This window comes from Staurois parvus, unplaced genomic scaffold (assembly GCF_062004578.1).
Source record: "Staurois parvus isolate SC_StPar_1 unplaced genomic scaffold, SC_StPar_1.0 ptg000111l, whole genome shotgun sequence".
Classification (NCBI taxonomy): domain Eukaryota; kingdom Metazoa; phylum Chordata; class Amphibia; order Anura; family Ranidae; genus Staurois; species Staurois parvus.
The window spans coordinates 210,834-236,001 of NW_028317907.1; the positions used below are offsets into that span (position 1 = coordinate 210,834).

The following is a 25,168-nucleotide window of genomic DNA, read 5'->3' on the forward strand; positions in this document are numbered from 1 at the left end:
GTGCCACATCATTAGTGTAAGTGGGAGGAATAGTGCCCCATCATTGGTGTCAGAAGAAGGAATACTGCGCCATCATTGGTATTAGTGGGAGGAACAGTGCCCCATTGTTGGTGTCTATGGAAAGAATAGTGCCCCTTCATTGGTATCACTAGAAGGAATAGTGCCCCATCATTGATATCAGTGGAAGGAATAGTGCCCCATCATTGATTTCAGTGGGAGGAATAGTGCTGCATCATTGGTGTCTATGAGAGGAATAGTGCCTCATCGTTGGTGTCTTTGGGAGGAATAGTGCCTCATCATTGGTGTCAGTAGAAGGAATAGTGCCTCATCATTGGTGTAGGTGGGAGGAATAGTGCCCTATCATTGTTGTCTATGAGAGGAATATTGCCCCATTGTTGGTGTCTATGGAAGGAATAGTGCCACATCATTGGTGTCAGTAGAAGGAATAGTGCCTCATCATTGGTGTAAGTGGGAGGAATAGTGCCCCATCATTGGTGTAAGTGGGAGGAATAGTGCTCCATCATTGGTATCAGTGGGAGGAATAGTGCCCCATCATTGTTGTGTATGAGAGGAATAGTGCCTCATCGTTGGTGTCTTTGGGAGGAATAGTGCCCCATTGTTGGTGTCTGTGGGAGGAATAGTGCCCCATCATTGGTATCAGTGGGAGGAATAGTGCCCCGTCATTGGTATCAGTGGGAGGAATATTGCCCCATCATTGGTATCAGTGGGAGGAATAGTGCCCCATCATTGGTGTCAGTAGAATGAATAGTGCCCCATCATTGGTGGCTATGAGAGGAATAGTGCCTCATCGTTGGTGGCTATGAGAGGAATAGTGCCTCATCGTTGGTGTCTATGAGAGGAAAAGTTCCCCATTCTTGATGTCAGTGGGAGGACTTATGCCCCATTCTAGGTGCCAGTCAGAAGAATAGTGCTCCAAGAGCCAGATAAAGGCAAGCAAAAGGCCACAATTTGGAGGCCACTCCACTAGGCGATGGTGGAAACTAGACTAGCAGTTAGTGTGCCTGGTCTATAAACTGATTTGTAGCTGGGGAAGGTAATCATATGGCTTAATAGGTGGGAGAGAGTTGAGGTTGGGTGTCACCATTGATGACGACCGGTACTAGTCTAGTAAGCAGGTAGAGCCTAAGGCTGGCCATACACTATACAATTTTCTGTCCCATTTCTGCCCAATTTCCTTTAGATTTATCTTCAACTGTGTAGTGCAAGGGCCTGCCTAATTGTATACAATTGAAAGTGTATGGCCAGCCTTAGCATGAAGTTTGTAGAAGTGCTGGCTCCTAATGGCCTCTTAATGCTACTTAGCAATACATCAGAAGTATAGCAGGATGGATGAATTTCAAGAATATAATTTTACATACCTTTAGGCAGTCAAACCGGGATCTCTCTCTATGTATTCCAATTTTGCTGCTTGCCTGTAGTTTGTCTTTCACGGTTCACGTTCTTCTGCCTGTTTCCTCCTAGGTCCTGGACTGGCCTTTATCGCATATCCAAAGGCTGTGACTTTGATGCCATTTGCTCCGATCTGGGCTGCACTTTTCTTCTTTATGCTCTTGGTTCTTGGTCTGGACAGCCAGGTAATCTCCGGACATTGTATGTAAATGTAAACAAGGGGTTTGGACCAGTGAATGAATTACAAATTGAAATGGTGACCTGGCCACTTTACCCAATCTAAATTCTCTAGGCCATAATTCTGTTGCACATTTTTGACTGCTATGTCATTTTTTAGGCCACCTGCAAAATTGTCAAGATTGATGAAAATGATTAAATGCAAACATCTGAAAGAAAAGTGAGATGGGCAGTTTTGTTAAAGTAGAATTCTAGCCAAGTTGACTTATTATTTTTAGTTTTTTAGAACTAGTTTGGATGTTACGAGCCTAGAGAACTCCTTGGTGGAAGGCAAGTCCTCACTTGGAAAGCTCATTAGATAGCAAGTCCGGTCTTGTATGAAGTTTTGGGTACAGTTAGGAAGAACTATTTGTCAGGTCTCTGTTTCTGACTGAGCGGAAGTCCATCCCGCAATGTACCTTTAAACCCTTCAGTAGGGTGCAGGACCAACTGTGATACTATGGAGCCCAAGATACAAGAACAGCCAGAACACCAAGAAGTAAAGACTTCAAATCTGTAGTCCTTAATTGCAATAACAGCATATTTAGCACAGAGACTACATCAAAACCATTGAAGTTTTAAGACATTATGACTAGAGATGTGCACAATGGAAACATTCGTTTAGTTTTGGATTCATTCGTTAAAGTGGAGTTCCACCTGAAAAAAAAAAATAAAAGTCAAAAGCTGCAAAAACTGTAGCTGCTGACTTGTAAAATACAGCCACTTACCTGTCCCTCTGTCCAGCGGTCTCTTCACAATGGCTGGTTTCACCGGCCCTCTTCTCTCCCTGGCGCCGCCATCTTTAGTGTGGGCACTCAGCTGTGACAGCTTGCGGCTTCACAGCCGGGTGCCCACTGTGCATGCGCGAGAAGCGCTGCGCTTTGTGGATGGCCACGTAGTCTTCTGGGACCTGTCACGTGTCCCAGAAGACTACGGGGAGGGAGGGACAACTTCTGCTTCCGATCACCAAGGTGTTCGCAGCGGAAGTGGGAGAGGGTACCTGTCAAATTCGGGTACCCCCTCCCCCCGCTCCCCAAAGGTGCCAATCCTTAATGGGGTGCGTGGGACAAAGGCTTAAAGCAGAACTTCCCCTTTTGGGTGGAGCTCCGCCCGCTTTAAGTTATTTCTTTTTATCATATAAGAATCATATTTTCTTATATTTGGATTAATTTACTATATTCGGTATTTTCAAATCGATTTGAAATTTGAATTTCGGAAGACAGCCATATTTGTTCTATTTTATTCAATTATTTCAGGTACTTATATAGCACCGTCCATTTACGCAGCGCTTTACATATATATATTGTACATTCACATCAGTCCCTAACCCTCAAGGGGTGTACAATCTAAGGTCCCTAACTCACATTCATACATACACATACTAGGGACAATTTAAATAGGAGCCAATTAAACCATGTTTTTGGAGTGCAGGAGGAAACCAGAGTACCCGCAGGAAACCCACAGGGAGAACATGCAAACTCCAGGCTGGTGGTGCTGTGGTTGGGATTTGAACCCACAAGCTTAGTCCTGCCAGGTGGAAGTGCTAACCATTTAGCCACTGTGCTGCCCTATTCTATTATATTCTGTTTTTTTATATTCTGTTCTATTCCATTCTTTTTTTATATTCTATTAATTTCTATCCTGTACTGTTTTATTCTATTCTTTTTTATTCTATTCTATCCTTTTTTATCCTATTCTGTTATAGTCTACTATTTTCTATTCTTTTTTATTCTATTCTTTTATATTCTATAAAGCGGCCTAAGAAGGAATCATCATTTTATTTCACTTTTATACCCTACTGTATTTATTGTAATATGTTTCCATTTTGAATTTGAATTCATTTTCGAATTCAAATTTATTTTCACATTCAAATTTATTCTCAAATTTAGAAATTATGTTTCATTCTAATTTATTTTGAATTGGAAATTGAAAAATATTGTCCAAATTTAGATTTGTAATGAAACGCATGTCTAATTATGACCCCTTTCATCTGTCACCGTGATAAAGAGGCCATGGTATCTTGTAAACATCTGTGGATTTTAAGCATCTATGTGCTAAATATTTTATTATTGCAATTCAAGTTTTGGGGTCTTTTCTGATTGGTGTGCTGGCCATTTTTTTGTGCCTTTGGGCTCTATTTATGTCTGTCACCACATTAGGGAGGTTTTCCCTCACTTCCTGTCCTTGTGATGCCTATACAAGAAATATGAATTGTGGGTGTAGTCAGGGCAGGAAGGAATAGACTGCAATAAAAACATTGGCAGACGTTCTCTACCCATCCTCATTCTACTTAAATATGTTTCCATGGAAGAGATTTCCCATCACTTCCTGTCTTGACAGGAAGTGAGGGAAAGTCTGCCCAATAGAGACACAGATGGTAATAAGAATGTAAATGAGGTTCTAACCCTTCCCTACCCTATCCAAGCCAAAATAAAATGCATTGACTAGGATTGGGCAATTAAAATTTCAAAGTGGCCACAGAAAACGGGAATGCCCAATAAATCCACTAGTACAGTCCTTTTCAAACTTTTCAAACTGGGGTAAAACTTTTTACCCCAGGTAAATAATTTTCAGGTCTCAGGGATTTCTCGCTACAATAAACAAGAAATAAATGGTGCTAATAGGCTAAGCAGCCCAAGTCCATAAAAGTCCAACTTCAACAGATAGTCCTGTATTGCTCTCCGCAGGCTCACTTAGGGCAGCCACCCCAAAGTAGAAAGCAGCCTCTGTAATGGAAACAAAAGGGAGAAAGGGGGCGCCCACTAAGTGTAGCATTAAAATCATCCACCTTATTGAACTACAGTTAGCAGCTCACTGGCTTAATAGACAAAAGGCGTATCTCCACAAGAACACCGCTGTTAGTCCCGCCGATGTCTCGTCCTGTTTGTGCAGCCACCAGGCTCATGTGTAGAAGGCTCAGGACCACTGAAAACCAAAACGGGAAGTGCCAGTAACCATCCTGGTGTGCACAGGGGGGCAGGAATGGAAGTGACATCATGTGAGCTGCCCTATGGGTGCGGCTATGTCTTTCAGAGCTTCCTGCTCTTTTCTTTGGCCAATAGGAACACGGGGTGGTGTGCACATTTATTAGGCGGAGGAAAGAGCAGGAAACTCTGAAATGCGTAGCCATGACCACAAGGCAATAATTAAATAAAAACTCATTACTGTTCGAATCATGATGCTCCACGGTTTATGCCATTGGCTCAGGTGCAGCCCTGCACAGATCGGGGAGTCTTCGAGCCACTGAAAAACAAGAGGGCACACACTCCTTGTGCATTATCGGGATAAAACCTTTTATTAAAACCTATATAACAAATGGATACTCACAGATTGAATGTAAATACAGGCATCTATCAAAATGCTTCAGTCTAGGGCAATGGGGTGCCATCCTGGGACCTTCTGGTTGAAGAAGCTGACGCATTTCAGGAGAAGCTTTGCTCTGAAGAAGGGAGTGCAGCTCCTGAAACACATCAGCTTCTTCAACCAGAAGGTTCCAGGACGGGACCCCGTTGCCCTAGACTGAAGCATTTTGATAGATGCCTGTTTTAACATTCCATCTGTGAATGACCAAAGGACAATCCACATGACGTCACTTCTGCACCTGCTTCCCTGTGCACTCCAGGGTGATTATTGGCACTTCCTGTTTCCGTTTCCAGTGGTCCCAAGCCTTCTACACAGAGCCTAGTGGCTGCACAAGCAAGATGAGGCATTGGTGGGGCTGACAGCAGTATTCTTGTGGAAATGTGCATTTTATTTGTTTCTGATTGTATTTCAATAAAGTTGATGATTTTAATGCTACACTTAGTGGGCGCTCCCTGTCTTCCATTTTATCCCTCACTGCAATAAATTCTTTGGAGTCATTGGGAAAATGTCCCTTACAGTGGTGGTCAGAATGCCATCCTTGTAGACAAAAAAATCATTGGTGTCATGCTGCTGGCTTTGCCAAGTGGTGTTGGTCCCAGAACTATGCAGTCGCCATCAGATGGGAGGTCAGTCAGGAAAAGCTCAAAGAACCCCCAGCAACCTCTGGAGGAACCTTAGAGTTTTACAGAACCCTTTCGGAGAATGGCTGTCCTAATAGAACAACCACCTCTGCTCTATCCTTGAATTATCCCCACTGAAGTAACAAACCACAATAAAGACACTTACATTTTCTGGTAGCGGGGTAATCCCTCACTGCAATAAATTCTTTGGAGTCATTGGGAAAATGTCCCTTACAGTGGTGGTCAGAATACCACCCTTGTAGACAAAAAAATCATTGGTGTCATGCTGCTGGCTTTGCCAAGTGGTGTTGGTCCCAGAACTATGCAGTCGCCATCAGATGGGAGGTCAGTCAGTCAAAGCTCAAAGAACCCACAGCAACCTCTGGAGGAACCTTAGAATTTTACAGAGCCCTTTCGGAGAATGGCTGTCCTAATAGAACAACCACCTCTGCCCTATCCTTGAGTGATCCCCACTGAAGTAACAAACCACAATAAAGACATTTACATTTTCTGGTAGCGGGGTAATCCCTCATTGCAATAAATTCTTTGGAATCATTGGGAAAATGTCCTTTACAGTGGTGGAACCCTTTCGGAGAATGGCTGTCCTAATAGAACAACCACCTCTGCTCTATCCTTGAGTGATCCTCACTGAAGTAACAAACCACAATAAAAGACACTTACATTTTCTGGTAGCAGGGTAATCCCTCATTGCAATAAATTCTTTGGAATCATTGGGAAAATGTCCCTTACAGTGGTGGTCAGAATACCACCCTTGTAGACAAAAAAATCATTGGTGTCATGCTGCTGGCTTTGCCAAGTGGTGTTGGTCCCAGAACTATGCAGTCGCCATCAGATGGGAGGTCAGTCAGTCAAAGCTCAAAGAACCCACAGCAACCTCTGGAGGAACCTTAGAATTTTACAGAGCCCTTTCGGAGAATGGCTGTCCTAATAGAACAACCACCTCTGCTCTATCCTTGAGTGATCCCCACTGAAGTAACAAACCACAATAAAGACACTTACATTTTCTGGTAGCAGGGTAATCCCTCATTGCAATAAATTCTTTGGAATCATTGGGAAAATGTCCCTTACAGTGGTGGGACCCTTTCGGAGAATGGCTGTCCTAATAGAACAACCACCTCTGCTCTATCCTTGATTGATCCCCACTGAAGTAACAAACCACAATAAAGACATTTACATTTTCTGGTAGCGGGGTAAGACTTCACATATGTTCTTTGGTAGATGAAGAGACTTGGCAGGAATCGGAGACAATTTAAAGAGTCATGCTAACAGTTAGCATCAAACATCTGTTTGAGCTCAAGGAACAAGACCATGCCAGGCAGGTGGCTACCTGATTGGACTTCTGCCCAGGCAAGATAATAATTATATGAGAAAGCAACCCAAATCACATTTCTGCTCAAGGTTCTCGGAATGATTTAATATGTGCCCTAAGTAGGAAATGTCAGAGATGTGCTGAAATATTTTAGTCAAGTCCCCATAGTAGTCAAAAAAACTAGTATACCAAAGCATTTAGCCTTGCCAAAGGCTATTCAGCCCAGAAAAATTGGAATCCTCAAGCTTCCATGGCCTGGACTGCTTAAAGTGGTGGACCTATGGTCCCAAATCTTGCTTGCAATTTGCAGGTTCTGCTTAAAACAAACATAAATTCCTGGCAGACATGCTAATGTGTACTTTTGGTCAGTTGCCAGAAGCTGAGGGACCCAACGTGCAGAAGCATTTAGGTAAAATAGGAATTGTCAGATTTTCAGGAGAACATTTTCGTTATCTATTTTATACCTCTTCCTACTTAGGCTGTGAACGTTTCTATGAACCAAGTCGTCCATGAAATTCTTTTGCTACATTGAAAACCGTAAACCGTGCATGGTATTTCTTTATAAGTATGAAGATGTTAGCAGTTTCTTGCACCATATATGGTGGGTGGTGAAATGTTTTTGTATTATAATTTTATTGGCATTAGTTTGGCACCCAGGGAAAATGTTTGGTATTTATGTGATGTCTTCAAGTGCTGAGCAAGACCTCCACTCCCTACAGGACATCTGCTCTCTCTTCACCTTCCTCTTCTCTTACATGGGCGCCCTACAGAGAGGAGGTTGGACACTGGCACCGTCAGGGCACAGGTGGAGGAGGAGACGGGAGACAGCCCAGTGGGACAGTCTGTGTGATGGTAGCCAGGGTCTGGGTACGGGAAACCTCTCATGAAACTATAATGTGTTCAGCTGGCCTTCCTACCAGTTTACTGACTAGTTCTTCTACTCTTTTGACAGTTCGTGGGGGTGGAGGGATTCATCACTGGAATCCTGGATTTGTTTCCTCACCCAGTTAATGGTGTTGTGCGCAGGGAGGTAACTGCTGCAGTCTGTTGTCTTCTGTGCTTTGTCATCGACCTCTCCATGGTGACCGAGGTAAGGTACTAGTGAAATTTGAAGGGCTGGTCCACCAAAGAAAGAGGTGTAATGTCTAAACTGTACAAAATGTTCTTTATATGATATTTGAGGGACGAGGTACGTTTGCAGTCTGGTCTATACAATGATGTACAAAATGGGGGTTGTGTATAGGAGGTATGACAATTTAATTCCTGGGAAAATGTTTGTGCAGGAGCATTGTCGTGGTGGAGAATCTACTTGTCAGGCCAGAGCTCTGTTCTTTTCCTCCAGATTCCTGTAACCTTTTTAGAATTTCTATGTGACAATGTTGACCGTTGTACCGTGTTCTATGAAATTGTAGTGAACTAGCCCCTTGTGATAAAACACATGAGCGTGAATATATGAGGTTTTGCACTTTGTCCAATTTTGCATCCGTCCTTTGCTTTTTTGGCTTCCCACTTTTTACGTCATTGTGGACATCTTCCCGCTCATCCTTAAAAGAGAAGTGTGCACTTTTTTTCCCCTCATTCATACTTATCTTGGTTCATGCAGCATTGGGCCGATGCTGCATCTATCCCAAGCGGCTCTAAGTGTGAGAAGTCAGCGATCACATGACCACTGTTTGCTGATCGCTGAGTTTTCCTCTCCACTCTGGGTAGAGAGCGGTGATTGCTCAGCACCCCTCTGCTCAGCTCTCCCTCCTTCACTGATATAGGCCGAGGAAGCTGCACTGATGGGCACTAATAGGCAGCACTGATGGACACTGATAGGCAGCACTGATGGGCACTGGAGCACTGGGCTGTGGAGGGGGAGGGAGCAGCTCGCTGAGAGGCTGAGCCTGGTGCTGCTCCAGACACTGGGGTGGATCCCGACATTGAAGTCGGGATCTTTCCCCAGCCAGGACCGGCTGAAAACGGGTCACAGGATTGCAGATCGAACTGCACTCCTGTGATCCACAGGAGAAGTACAGCCAAAAGAGCTTTGGCTGTACTTCTCCTTTAAACCACCGATGCCATTCAAAAACACTGGATTTCTGCGACCCAGGCGAGTGCAAGTTAGAACATGTTGGAACACGCTGGAGTGCGAACGGCTGTACGACTCACCGCCATAGTGCTACGCTGTGGGCATTCCGGGAATTAAATTGTCACACCTCCTATTTTGTTCTGCTGCATAGAGACCTCTTCAAAAAGAGATCCTTCTCAAGAAGGCACATGGAGAATCTAAAAAAAAGCTCAGGAACCCAAGGTCCCTTTTCGAAGTTCATCACTTGAGTCTACAAAAAGGGCGACCATGATAATGGTGCAGAAATTCCAGCTTTGTTCAATACTCACATAGTCAGGTTGAAAAAAAGACATAATTCCATCTAGTTCAACCAACGGAAAAAATAAATCAATAGAAAACCTCAGTACACACATTCCTTATCCTACCGTTGGTCCAGAAGAAGGCAACAAACCCTATGAAGCACGACCCAATTATGCTTCAGCATGGGAAAAAAATTCCTTCCTGATCCCCCAGGAGGCAATTGGATATTCCTTGAATCAACCATCTCTGATGTTAACCCCTTTGTGCTGGTGCCTCCTGGACCCTTAAAGGGTTTTAGATACTGGGAGGCAGGGCGGGGTTTGTGATCACGTGATTGCCATGATTGGCTGTCACATGATCGTTAAGCTCCCGAACACAAGTAGAGATCTGGAGCTTTCAGTTAGCCACTGGTGGATGCTCACGGGCAGACTGACAACTCATGGGGCTCCCGGACAATAGGGGATCATGGGGCCCCTGTGTCCTTGTCCACACTCAAACCACTCCCAAAAAAGCCTATGAAAGTTACCAGGGGCATCTCATGGGGCCAATACATACCCCGGGCCCTCGGGCAGTGCCCGAGTGTCTGAATGGTCAGTCCGCCCCTGTTGGGTATGCATCTCGGTGTTAAGTCCCACCCGCCAAGAGGCCAAATATATAGGTACTGATGAGGCTGCCATGATATGTGGCACTGATGGGCACTGATAGGCAGAATAGAAGGGAACTGATAGGTGGCACTGACTGGCAGAATTGATGGGCACTGATAGGCAGAATAGAAGGGAACTGATAGGTGGCACTGACTGGCAGAATTGATGGGCATTAATAGGCAGAATAGAAGGGCACTGATAGGTGACACTGACTGGCATCACTGATGGGCACAGATCAATGCCAAGTTGTTCCTATATGGCAATGGTTTCAGCAAATGCCATCGCAGAATCCTATCTGCTTCTGTTCGGGAGAACATACGTACCCAACCACGTGTCGGCTGCTACTGAGAGTCAATAGGGGTTTTGCAGGGAACACGAGGTTATCAATCCAGTAGTTCTTCATTTCGGAATCCAGTACAACTTGTCATACGTACATATGAAAAATGTTGTATTATATCCAGTCAACAGGTTGCATTTGTGTTTTTTTCAAACATATCTACTTACCGCCAGATGTAAATATCCCGATGTTTACAGTGCACAGTAGCTCAAGCTGAAATTTACAGACAAATGTGAAAGTGGCTCCTCCCTCTCACCACCTTTGTCAGACTAAGATTTCGATCACACAAAGAGAGAGAGAGAGAGAGCCTCAAAACAGGCAGCCACTGATGTGTCCCCTCTTTAGATAATCCACAGTGCTCTGGGAATCCTTTGTCATGTAATACTTTACATTTTATTAGTAAAACAGAATATGTTACATATATATATATATATATATATATATATATATATATATATATATACACATTTGTTTAAAATCTTATCATCTTAAAATAAATAGAGCCCCCCACAACCCTTTTAATCCCATGTCTCGGTCATAGTTGTCCATTTTATGATTGCAGGGTGGGATGTACGTCTTCCAGCTCTTTGACTACTATTCTGCGAGTGGCATCACGCTGCTGTGGCAAGCTTTCTGGGAGTGCGTGGTTATCGCGTGGGTTTATGGTAAGTCATACCAGTGGCGTTCTTAGGCGGGTGCGGGGGGTACGCGCCGCAACGGGTGCACCTATCTCACGGGGTGACACCGGACCCTCTCCACGAGCTCCACGAAAAAGAAAGTTTTAAAGCAAGCCGACGATCCCCACAAGATGGATCGGATCTGTGGATTGAGCATAATGGATCGGAACTGTGGATTGAGCATAATGGATCGGAGTCCGATCCATTATGCTCCCCAATCCGCAGATCCGATCCATTATGCTCCCCAATCCACAGATCCGATCCATCCTGCGGGGATCGTCGGCTTGCAACCTATACGGGGTTAACTGATCTAGGTAAGGCTTTGCAAGATCCAAGACCAGGAATGTGGCCCCGATAGCAGGAACCTCCTCCATCTGACATCACTTCCCGAGTGTGTGCAGACCGGACCGGTGTTGAAAGATCAGTTAACCCCGTATAGGTTGGACGCCGACGGTCCCAGCAGGATGGATGGGATCTGCGGATTGGGGAGCATAATGGATCGGACTCAGATTGATTACGCTCAATCCGCAGATCCGATCCATCCTGCGGGGATTGTCGGCGTCCAACCTATACGGGGTTAACTGATCTTTCAACACCGGTCCGGTCTGCACACACTCGGAGAAGTGACACCAAGTGTTACCGCACCGGGTGACACCAACCCTAGGGACGCCCCTGAGTCATACACTACAAGAATCACAACTCATCTTCATTACAGTGAAACAGACAGCTGCACACAAAAACAAGTTCATTTAAAGCCGAACTCCAGGCAAAACGGCAAGCAAGCTGTTTTACCTGCTAAAGGATTTCTGTTCATCCTGTCCTGAGATTAATACAGCTCTGCCACACAGCACAGCCCGGTTTGGCAGGGTAGGAGGAGGCCTGTTTTTTTTTTCTCTGCCGCAGTAACACCTACAGGTCTTGTCCCTTCCACAGCCTGTGACCGAATAATAAAATGAGGAGGCAGAAGACTGATGAGTTCACCTCTCTATCACTCTGCTCTCTCCTACTATCAGCAGGCTCCATGCACTGCAGCTCAAGTGATTGGCTCCTTGTTCTGCTTTTCCCTCCCCCAGTCTGAGCTCTGCGATGAGCTGTGTCCGAAGAACAAAGAGATCACAGACAGTGCTGGGTGTGCGCTAGGGGGGGAGCGATTCTGGGAGGACGTCATACGACACCCTCCCAGAACTGGCCAACCACGCTGTAGCAGCCAGCAAGAGGTTAAATATGTCTTTAATGAACAGGATCACTATCATATTCTCTAGATTGAACGGGATGCAGCGCCACCTAGTGGATTGTTACAATAAACCATCATTGCAGCAGTGCGTCACAATCTGTATACGCAGAAAGTTTGGAGTTTACTCCAAGGGCCGTTCACACCACATGCACACCACATGCACACCACATGCACACCACACCACATGCACACCACATGCACACCACACCACATGCACACCACACCACATCACATGCACACCACACCACATCACATGCACACCACACCACACCACACCACATGCACACCACACCACATGCACACCACATGCACACCACACCACATGCACACCACACCACACCACATGCACACCACATGCACACCACACCACATGCACACCACACCACATGCACACCACACCACATGCACACCACACTACACCACATGCACACCACATGCACACCACACCACATGCACACCACACCACATGCACACCACATCACATGCACACCACACCACATGCACACGACACCACATGCACACCACATGCACACCACATGCACACCACACCACATGCACACCACACCACACCACATGCACACCACACCACATCACATGCACACCACATGCACACCACACCACATGCACACCACACCACACCACATGCACACCACACCACATGCACACCACACCACACCACACCACATGCACACCACATGCACACCACATCCACACGACATGCACACGACATGCACACCACACCACATGCACACCACACCACACCACACCACATGCACACCACATCACATGCACACCACACCACATGCACACCACATCCACACCACATGCACACGACATGCACACCACACCACATGCACACCACACCACATGCACACCACACCACATCCACACCACATGCACACCACATCACATGCACACCACACCACATGCACACCACACCACATGCACACCACATGCACACCACATGCACACCACACCACATCACATGCACACCACACCACATCACATGCACACCACACCACATGCACACCACACGCACACCACACTACACCACATGCACACCACACCACATGCACACCACACCACACCACATGCACACCACACCACATGCACACCACACCACACCACATGCACACCACATCACATGCACACCACACCACATGCACACCACATGCACACCACACCACACCACATGCACACCACATGCACACCACACCACATGCACACCACACGCACACCACACCACATGCACACCACACCACATGCACACCACATCACATGCACACCACACCACATGCACACCACACCACACCACATGCACACCACATCACATGCACACCACATGCACACCATACCACATGCACACCACACCACACCACATCCACACCACATCACATGCACACCACACCACACCACATGCACACCACACCACACCACATGCACACCACATGCACACCACACCACACCACATGCACACCACATGCACACCACACCACATGCACACCACACCACATGCACACCACACCACATGCACACCACACTACACCACATGCACACCACATGCACACCACACCACATGCACACCACACCACATGCACACCACATCACATGCACACCACACCACATGCACACCACATGCACACCACATGCACACCACATGCACACCACACCACATGCACACCACACCACACCACATGCACACCACACCACATCACATGCACACCACATGCACACCACACCACATGCACACCACACCACACCACATGCACACCACACCACACCACATGCACACCACATGCACACCACATCTACACGACATGCACACCACATGCACACCACACCACATGCACACCACACCACACCACACCACATGCACACCACATCACATGCACACCACACCACATGCACACCACATCCACACCACATGCACACAACATGCACACCACACCACATGCACACCACATCACATGCACACCACACCACACCACATGCACACCACACCACATCCACACCACATGCACACCACATCACATGCACACCACACCACATGCACACCACACCACATGCACACCACACCACACCACATGCACACCACATGCACACCACACCACATCACATGCACACCACACCACATGCACACCACACGCACACCACACTACACCACATGCACACCACACCACATGCACACCACACCACATGCACACCACACCACATGCACACCACACCACACCACATGCACACCACATCACATGCACACCACACCACATGCACACCACATGCACACCACACCACATGCACACCACACCACATGCACACCACACGCACACCACACCACATGCACACCACACCACATGCACACCACACCACACCACATGCACACCACATCACATGCACACCACACCACATGCACACCACACCACACCACATGCACACCACATCACATGCACACCACATGCACACCATACCACATGCACACCACACCACACCACATCCACACCACATCCACACCACATCACATGCACACCACACCACACCACATGCACACCACACCACACCACACCACATGCACACCACACCACATGCACACCACACCACATGCACACCACACGCACACCACACCACACCACACCACATGCACACCACACCACATGCACACCACACCCACACCACACCCACACCACATGCACACCACATGCACACCACACCACATGCACACCACACGCACACCACACCACACCACACCACACCACATCCACACCACACGCACACCACACCACATGCACACCACACCACATGCACACCACACGCACACCACACCACATGCACACCACACCACACCACATTTGTTTCTGCATCAAAAACGGTAGTAGGTTATACGGTTAAATATATTCTTCAGTTTTTTTTAACATATAAAAAAGTCATTTTAACATATATTTTTACATATATTTGTAAATGCATTCCAAAAATGTAGATTAAATGTATTTTTAAAGACATACAGTATAATTTAAAAAATTAAAAAAAAATATTTTCCATGTATTTTGTAATAAAAATGCATTTCAACATACAGTATATATATATATATACTGTAGGTTGAAATGCGTTTTTATTACAAAATATATGAAAAATATTTTAAAAAATGAATTTTCAAATACACTGTATATCTTTAAAAATACAAATCTACATCTTTGGAATTGAATATATTTGAGATATATATATTATTATTATACAGGATTTATATATTATTATTACACAAGATTTATATAACGCCAACAGTTTGCTCAGCGCTTTACAATATAACGGGAGACAATACAGCAACAATACAGTTCAATACAAGAGGGATAGGAGGGCCCTGATCCTTGGAGCTTACAATCTAGAAGATATATATATATATATATTTTTTTTTAAATATATTGAATACATACAAAATTGTAGTATTTCAAAGATACGTCAATATATTTGGGAAGAATATTTTTTAAAATACATTTAAAATATATTTTTCTTCCATGTGGGTAGGCGCTTTAACTTTAACACAAACCAATCAGTGTACACTTATTGTGATGTATTTTTTAACAAATACATGTAGCAGAATACATTTTGGCCAACATTTGTGATTCTTTAAATGTTTCTATTGGATATGCTTTATAGTAGAAAGTTCAAAATATTGTTTGTTTTTTTTCTAAATTTTTGTTCTTTTTTCATTTATAGCTCAAAATTAAAAAGCCCCAGTGGTGATCAAATACCACCAAAAGAAAGCTCTATTTGTGTAAAAAAAAAGACAAAAATGTAGTATGGGTACAATGTTGCACGACCTATCAATTACCAGTTAAAGTAACGCAGTGCTGAACAGCAAAAAAAATGGCCTGGTCTCATGACTATTGCACCAGAGATAGGCTTGTCCACTCCCCATTACCACCATGACTGTTCCGTACAAACCCCCCCTTTCCCCTTAACCAATTATACTTACAAAAAACATGACACAAATTTTGGAGTAAATGGCCAACACGGCCTTTTATTAACAACACAAATTTAAATACACCAACCATTCCTTATAACGGAAACCCAAAGAATTGTTGTTGGTCTTCGAAGGCACCCCCAAACAATCCGAAATGCACCTGCGGACAACCATATACACTAGGCCTCCAGCCGCAACCAACCAGCTCGGAGACAACCATACCGTCCGCAGTGCAGCACCACCACCTTCCAGTTAAACCTTGGTTAACTGGGAATGTCCCCGGGTACACCATACCACCGATGGGTCCCACACCATTGTTTTTACCTTCCAAGATAAGAACCGCCTCCAAAGACCAACAACCACCCAGGAACCAACCTAACCCCCCTTTACCTGGAGGAACCCAATACTCACCAAAAACAGGGAGGGCGGGAGGGAAGCTCTCACTCCTGACGTCCAGCTCAAACTGATGCCCCCTCACTGAAACCCCCCACCCTAAGGTGCAGGAAACCCCACCTACTCTCAACCTTCCACCAACCAAATACCCCCACTATCAAAAACAAACCCCTTGGATCTGCCTTAACCCTTTCTGTTCCTCCTTCCCCACTCTGGGCCTAGTCATGTATGCCCTGCGCCATTGCTTCTTTCTTTTTTGCTACGGGCATTTCTTTTCTGTACTTTATACTATAAATTGTTACATTATTGTATGTTGTTTAGGTTTCTTGTCCGTCAGAGTAAGGCTCTTCTACAATGAATGGATATGATGATATAGGTGTTGGTAATGTGTGTAACACAGAATTGTGCTCTCCAGGTGCAGACAGGTTCATGGATGACATTGCTCGGATGATTGGTTACCGGCCTTTGCCGTACATGAAGTGGTGCTGGTCTGTGATCACTCCCCTCGTCTGTGTGGTAAGTGGAGCAGGCACTGCCCAATTTACTTTCATTCTGATTTGCAGGACCCTGAAAATGCACATATAAGCACATTAATAATACAATATTCATAATAAATTGCATTATTATTTTTCATTTTCAATAACATTAACAATCAATTTTAGAGCCCACATAAATACATAAAAATACTTTGCATTATTATTTTTCATTTTCAATACATTCTTAATAATAATATTTTTTCATAATCCTTTAAACATTTTATAATTCTTTTTAATAAATTGTATCATTTTATTTTTTTTTTTTTAGCTATTTAAACAAAACCAAACAAAAATAAAAACAACAAAAAGACATAAAAGGCCACCACTGTATTTATGAAATAAAGGAGATTAAAAAAGTACAAATTCCACATTCCACAATTGCTAAAAATCCAGTTTTCTGCTCATTTCTGTATATGTAGGTTAAGTATATACAGTATATCCAAAACTGGTTTTTTTTCTGTTTTGGACAAGTAGGAAAGGGTTAAAATAGTTTTTTTAGGACCCAGTCATATGTTAGAATATAAAATGGACATGAAGAATGTTTTCTGATGCAGATCGGAGCTGCATTGCTTTAGTGTAACAGGGTGTAGCCAGGGGCAGACTGACCATTTGGAAACTTGGGCACTGCCCGAGGGCCCGGGGTCAGTAGGGGGCCCCATGAGATGCCCCTGGTACCTTTTTCATAGGCTTTTTTGAGTTTGAGCAAGGACACAGGGGCCCCATGATCCCCTATTGCCCGGGGGCCCCATGAGTTGTCAGTCCGCCCCTGGGTGTAGCTCAAAATAAATGCTACCGCAACACACATAACTTTGCAGTAACACGCCCTGACAGAAAGGTATTTAGTTTTTGTAATAGATTAATACCTATATTTGTGAAGTCCATCTAGGGGCCAAAATGCAGTAGATTTCTAAAATACCTCAATGAGAAAATATACTGCATTTTGGCCAATTAATGGTATTAAGGTGTGTATTTTTTTATTTTTTGTTTGCATTTATTTGCTATTCAGATTTAAAAAAATTTTTTTGGGCTTTGTTTTGGATATACTGCATTGGGCAATTAAAGGTATTTAGGTGTATTTTTTTATTTTTAATGTTATTTTTTTTAAGGTTTTTTTTTCTTTTTACTATATTGCATTTTGACCAATTATGTCCAAAATTTTGCAGCCTGTAGAAAGGCGTGTGCTATTCATCCAACAAATGCTTTATAAATAGGCCCCTAAAGATTTAGATTTCCCATCATTTTATCTCAATGACAGTGCTCAGCAGGAGAAATAAAAGGGTAAATCCCATGGTGATACGCAATGAAAACCTGAATGGGGACTAAAATTCTTCCCTACTATATCCAAAACTAGAAAAAAAAAAAACTAAAAAAAATCTGTAAAAATTCTTCCCTATTATATCCAAAACTAGAAAAAAAAAAACTAAAAAAACCTGTAAAAAAAATAAATGTATGTATGTGTGTATATATATATATATATATATATATATATATATAAAATACGCTTTAATGATAAAATTATGTATAATTATTTATAACAAATAAAAACCCCTAAAAATAAGTAAATAAATAAATAAATATTTTATTTATATATATATATATATATATATATATATATATATATATATATATATATATATATAATACGAATAAAAAAATAATAGAATAAAAATTTTAAAAATACACTTTAATGATAGAATTATTTATAAATTATTTATGTAAATAGCAACCTGCTCAAAGAACCCCAGCAGTGCTATAGTTTGCAGCAACTGCTGCCTCTAATGCTTGGCCTACTTGCCAGCTTGGCCTACTATAAAATATAAAGATACATTCAAATAAATAAATGTGAAATGTATATAATAAATGTTATCATTACAGGTGCTAATCACATACATATTTTATAACATGCTATACCTGGGTTGATGTAAAAATAAAAACACATTCTACAAAAATCATTCATTACCAGACAGAGCCAGGTCAATATGTGGAAAAACGTTTTGTGGTATTTTTTTTTCTTTCAGGGTATTTTTGTGTTTCATGTAGTCAACTACAAACCCCTGACTTACAACAAGACTTACGTCTACCCGTGGTGGGGTGAGGCCATTGGCTGGAGTCTCGCTTTGGCCTCCATGCTGTGTATTCCAATGACTGTGGTTTGCAAGATGCTGAGATCTAAGGGCTCTCTTCGGGAGGTGAGTGCAACTTTATAGTGGCTAAATTTTACTTCCTGTATTTGAATTTATTTTAGTTATAAAATAGAATAACACCAATAAATCTGGACCATGCTGCTCCAGTAGACTCATCAGGGCTTTTTTTCTTAGAGAATAGGTGCAGGTACTCCCCCCTTATGAGTCACCCCTTGTTTCCACCCCATACCCACCTCCGAGCACTGTCCCTTGGTTCCACCCTCTACCCAGCTCCAAGCACCATCCCTTGGTTCCACCCTCTACCCACCTCCGACCACCATCCCTTGGTTCCACCCTCTACCCATCACCTCTGAGCACCATCCCGGGTTCCACCCCCTACCCACCTCTGAGCACCGTCCCTTGGTTCCACCCTCTACCCACCTCTGAGCACCATCCCTTGCTTCCACCCACTACCCACCTCTGAGCATTGTCCCTTGGTTCCACCCCCTACCCACCTCCAAACACCGTTCCTTGGTTCCACCCCCTACCCACCTCCACGCACCATCCATTGGTTCCACCCTCTACTCACCTCCGAGCACCATCCCTTGGTTCCACCCTCTACCCACCTCTGAGCACCATCCTTTGTTTCCACCCTCTATCCACCTCCGAGCACCATCCTTTGTTTCCACCCTCTACCCACCTCCGAGCACCATCCCTTGGTTCCACCCTCTACCCACCTCCGAGCACCGTCCCTTGGCTCCACCCTCTACCCACCTCCGAGCACTGTCCCTTGGCTCCACTTTCTACCCACCTCTGAGCACCATCCCTTGCTTCCACCCACTACCCACCTCTGAGCACTGTCCCTTGGTTCCACCCCCTACCCACCTCCAAACACCGTTCCTTGGTTCCACCCCCTACCCACCTCCACGCACCATCCATTGGTTCCACCCTCTACTCACCTCCGAGCACCATCCCTTGGTTCCACCCTCTACCCACCTCTGAGCACCATCCTTTGTTTCCACCCTCTATCCACCTCCGAGCACCATCCTTTGTTTCCACCCTCTACCCACCTCCGAGCACCATCCCTTGGTTCCACCCTCTACCCACCTCCGAGCACCGTCCCTTGGCTCCACCCTCTACCCACCTCCGAGCACTGTCCCTTGGCTCCACTTTCTACCCACCTCTGAGCACCATCCCTTGCTTCCACCCACTACCCACCTCTGAGCACTGTCCCTTGGTTCCACCCCCTACCCACCTCCAAACACCGTTCCTTGGTTCCACCCACTACCCACCTCCACGCACCATCCATTGGTTCCACCCTCTACTCACCTCCGAGCACCATCCCTTGGTTCCGCCCTCTACCTACCTCCGAGCAATGTCCCTTGGTTCCAACCCCTACCCACCTCCGAGCAATGTCCCTTGGTTCCACCCCCTACCCACCTACGAGCACCGTCCCTTGGTTCCACCCTCTACCCACCTCCGAGCACCGTCCCTTGGCTCCACCCTCTACCCACCTCCGAGCACTGTCCCTTGGCTCCACTTTCTACCCACCTCCGAGCACCGTCCCTTGGTTCCACCCTCTATCCACCTCCAAGCACCATCCCTTGGTTCCACCCGCTACCCAGCTCCGAGCACCGTCCCTTTTAGAGAATACAGAACCAAGAATCAGTTTGTGATGATGTAATTTTTCTGGAATTTTTTAATAACAAGAAATGCAGTAAAATAGATTGCCTACGACCAGCAACATTAAACCCCCCAGCAGCAATAGATCCTCCAGCAACAATAAATCCCCCAAGAACCAATATCCCCCCACCAGCTACAACAGACCCTTCACAACAAAATACCCACCTGCAACAATAGATCCACCCCAGCAATAATAGACCACCTCTAGCAACAATAGATCTACAAGCCGCCTGCAACAATAGACTCCTCCCTCAAAAGTAGATGCCTTTCAGCAATAATTGATCCCCCCGAGCAACATAAGACTCCCCAACAACAATAGATCCCTCAAGAACCAATATCCCCCCACCAGATACAACAAACCCCTCACAACAAAATACCCACCTGCAACAATAGATACAACCCAGCAACAATAGACCACCGCTAGCAACAATAGATCCCCCAGTAACCAGCAGCAATACAATCTCTAGGACACCCCAGCACCCCCTGCCATTACATACATTCAGTGCTGGAGGTGCCGTAACTGCATTCCCTCGCGTTCCCACTGAAAAAAAAAGCCCTCATCAATGGCAAAAGAAGAATTTAAAGGGTAATTCCACCCAGAACCTTTTTATTTCCACTCACCTTCTATTTTAGCGACAGCGTTATCACCAACTCAGGAAGAGAGGGGAACTCCACAATGAATACACAGACAGCAATAGAAAGCTGATGGGATTCTATAGCTGTCTGTGTCCCGGTTGGATTTTCTTCTCACTTTCTGTTCTTGGGGACAACATTGTCCCCAGGATAAAAAGTCATTGATGTCTCCCCAGACAGCAGATAAAAGTATAATATATAATAGATATAATGAAAGTATAACTAAAGGCAAAACTTTATCTTTAGCTTTGGCCGGAGCGGCGAGGGATTAGAACACCTATTAGGTTTTTATTGTCGCCTGTGCCCCAGTTAGGGAGATTCCCGCTCTATTTGCCCTGATTACCATTATCATTGAAAGTGAAAGTAAAAGAATATCACAAAGTTTGGGTTTTACCCAGAAAAGTAATAGAGGGGAATTCTTCCAATAGGGACATTAGCTCTGATGGTCTAGTGGTCCCCAAGCAATTCCCTTAATTTGCAGGGATTTCCCCTCACTTCCTGGTTGACTTTGGGACAGGAAGTGAAGGGAAATTTGTCTAGATAAACCAACAGATCAAAAGTTATAACCAGGGGTGGACTGACAACTCATGGGGCCTCCGGGCAACAGGGGATCATGGGGCCCCTGTGTCATTGCCCAAACTCAAAAAAGCCTATGAAAAAGGTACCAGGGGCATCTCATGGGGCCCCCTACTGACCCCGGGCCCTCGGGCAGTGCCCGAGTTTCCAAATGGTCAGTCCGCCTCTGGTTATAACCCTCCCTTACTCTATCCAAAATGAAAAAAAAAGTTTTGCCTATAGTTCTCGTAGCCCCACACCAAGACGTAATAGTCCAAGTACAAATTTATTTCACTTTAAGATCACATTGAAGAATTTATACGTAAAAGAACCAACACGTTTCTCCATTCATCATGTTTGAAAATGGAAAACAACGTATCAGACCGGACTAGATACAATATATGTGGTATTTTGATCAATTAAATGTTGAACCACGGTGGTCATCAGCAGCTGGTTTTGCATTCCTTATGTAGTCGTCTTATACATGGTTTACCGTTTTCAAGCCATGATGAAGAAGGTGAAATGAGTTGGCTCTTTTTTAAAGTCTTCTATTTGAATAACCAGTTGCCCTCAAAGTCCCAAGACAAGAATAAAAGTTGAAAAAAGTTTTAAGTGTTGTAAATGTTGGGCTTTGAGTTCCATCTTGGCCTGCTGGGCCAAATATGTGCCAACACATTTTTGGAACGTTTGCTTTTTTTTTAGATATGTTTAATTGTCCAACAGAAAATACCAGGTTCTCGACAGCTAAAAGTTCCATTGCCTGATTTGTCTTTTTTTTCTTGGCAGCGCTGGCACCACCTGACCACCCCGGTTTGGGGTCACCACCATCTTGAGTACCTCACCCCAGAAGCGGAGACCAAGCTGCTCCCTCCCGACTCTCTTGTCACACTCAACAAGGAGAAGGCCACCCTGTTTGAGACCGTGATCTAAGCTAGCCGTGATGGCATCTCGCCGTCAGTAATGATTTCTTATTATGCTTAGTGCCAATCCGTTCATCCTGTGTTTTGTATATGTGCAGCTTTTTGAGGGGTGGCAAGGGGGGAAGGGTGCGGGTAAAGAGATCTTGCACTTTAGAAAGTGTCTGAAACTTGGTCTCCAGATTACTTGGTTGTTCCTTCTGTACTTGAGGCCTTTTTTAATGGTGTGACACAAAGGGGGTACCACCTCTTACAGGTCCAGATTTTTTTCAAGAATGGCTACTATTATTCCCTCGCTCGCTTACTGCGATATCTGCTGGCCAAGTCTGCTATTGCATCACGTTACTCTCTACGAGAGCCTTCAGCTGAATGGCCGGGTTGCATGCAATGAGCAGTGCAACAGTTGTGAGGTCCCACTGGTGTTTTCTATGTCACTGTGGGAGATGAGTACCTCTTCGTGCTGCCACATATAAAGGGTCACAAGCAAATGAGAGCTTTTGATCCAGCTAGATATTCTCCCACGTAGGACACTCTACTGAATATCCGTATCATCAAAAACCTTACAAGTCATACCCTGTGACCTTGACCCTGCTTTTTTATTCTTTATTATGAGCTGCAGCACAACCTGTTATTTGAGGCTACAAATCTCTCTTTGGTAGAATTACATATCACTTCCTAGCAGCTAAAAGTACATGCATTTCATCTAGGGACGGGGATGAAGGTCTGGGTTGGCTATTTAAAGAAAAAGCAATTGTAATCAGCAAGTCACCACAATATAATATGGCCTCCTCTAATCGATTCAAATGGTTACAGATCAAAAAGGGATTAAACAGGGATCTGAATATGAAGGGGGTATTACACAAGTTGTTAGTCCATCTCTAAAATTCAAACACATCAATGAAGGGTAATTGCACTAAGTAGATCCTAAAATGCAAGCCATGCAAATAGGAGAATGTTCAGAGTTGAAACGCATAGTGGCTATTGAAGGGTGAGTAGGGGGAAAGGCGGAACACTTGTGCTTACATGCCAGCAGTAAAATACTGTGTCCAGGCTGAATTTAAACCAACCAGCTAAGTAGAGTATTATATTTTTGGAAGCATTTGGTGTCTACCTTCAGAATAGCCATGTTATCTTATATGCATGGCTGGATTTCAAGATGTATTTTCAGCATCAGCCCTTCAGGTCATTGATCGATTGAAATTTAAGAGGTGGACTAATTACTTGGTTGGAGTTTTACTTTTGTTATGCCTTGACTTTAATTCATTAACCAGGTCAAGGCATAACTTATAGTGAAACGCCATCCAAAACATTTTGTGAGATTTTCATCAAGTGGCGGAGGGCTCCTCCTTCAGGCATTTTTGCTACCTGTTTCCTCATTAGAGAGATATACTTCACTTCCTGGCAAGATTACATTTATCCGTGGTCACCCCCCATCCAGTTCTTATAGGTACCTTTAGATATGTCAGTAGTTAAAGGGGCAGTCGACTGCCTTATAAGAAAGTCTAGGTCAAACTGCATTATGTGATATGGCCATTATGCTGTCTTGAAGCCATAGACGCAGATGTGAAAGGCTTCAATTGCCTGCCAGAGATCCAAAAACATTCTATGTTTTGCCACATGTTCTCCTTTACATCCCTCCTAGAAGTTCACATCACATTTTCAGATAATTCTGCCAAGGGTTCTACAATGTTCCCAACAAAGTATTAAAAGTACCTGTATTTTCTGATGCTGTAACTGATAACCCGTATTTTACGTTGTAGGAAATGTAAAAGCAAAAAGCACTTAAAGAAATTTTTACAATGTGATAATGAGATGCTTTGTAAAGTATTGTTTTTAAAGTAGACTTCTTCCCTACAAATCATAATGGTAGCCATGATGTAGGGAAGACCATTATGAAGCTCATTTCACTAGAAGCAAGTGACCTTGATGAAGCCTAAGTCTCTAGTGCCTCTGGGGTTACAAATCTCTTGTGGACTGATAGGTTGTATTCTTTGTATGTTGAGGGCCCCTGTTGTGATTTTATAAGTACACTTTAAAGTAACCCTTCGTTTTTTCTAAAGGTAAACCGTTCACCTTATAACCAACTCACTGGTGCATAATCAGTGAGGAGAAACTCTTGTCTGTCCCCAAAGACCCGTTGGGTGATGTCATCTTGGCTCATGCACAGCATGGAAAAGCCAGACTGTCAATCA

The 25,168-nt window shown here is 44.4% G+C and overlaps 1 protein-coding gene across 1 annotated transcript in view; it reads left to right on the top strand.

Annotated features, from left to right (window-relative positions):
- The window catches only part of LOC149467450 (sodium- and chloride-dependent creatine transporter 1-like), a 110,670-nt gene extending 85,883 nt beyond the window's left edge, over positions 1-24,787 (top strand). The window contains exons 9-14 of the mRNA XM_089671646.1: positions 1,483-1,595; positions 7,892-8,029; positions 10,836-10,938; positions 16,945-17,045; positions 19,084-19,254; positions 22,846-24,787. Of these exons, the coding sequence (XP_089527772.1) occupies positions 1,483-1,595; positions 7,892-8,029; positions 10,836-10,938; positions 16,945-17,045; positions 19,084-19,254; positions 22,846-22,989 (770 nt within the window). The 3' untranslated portion in view covers positions 22,990-24,787. The remainder of the gene's footprint in view (positions 1-1,482; positions 1,596-7,891; positions 8,030-10,835; positions 10,939-16,944; positions 17,046-19,083; positions 19,255-22,845) is intronic.
- The last annotated feature ends 381 nt before the right edge of the window (positions 24,788-25,168 follow it).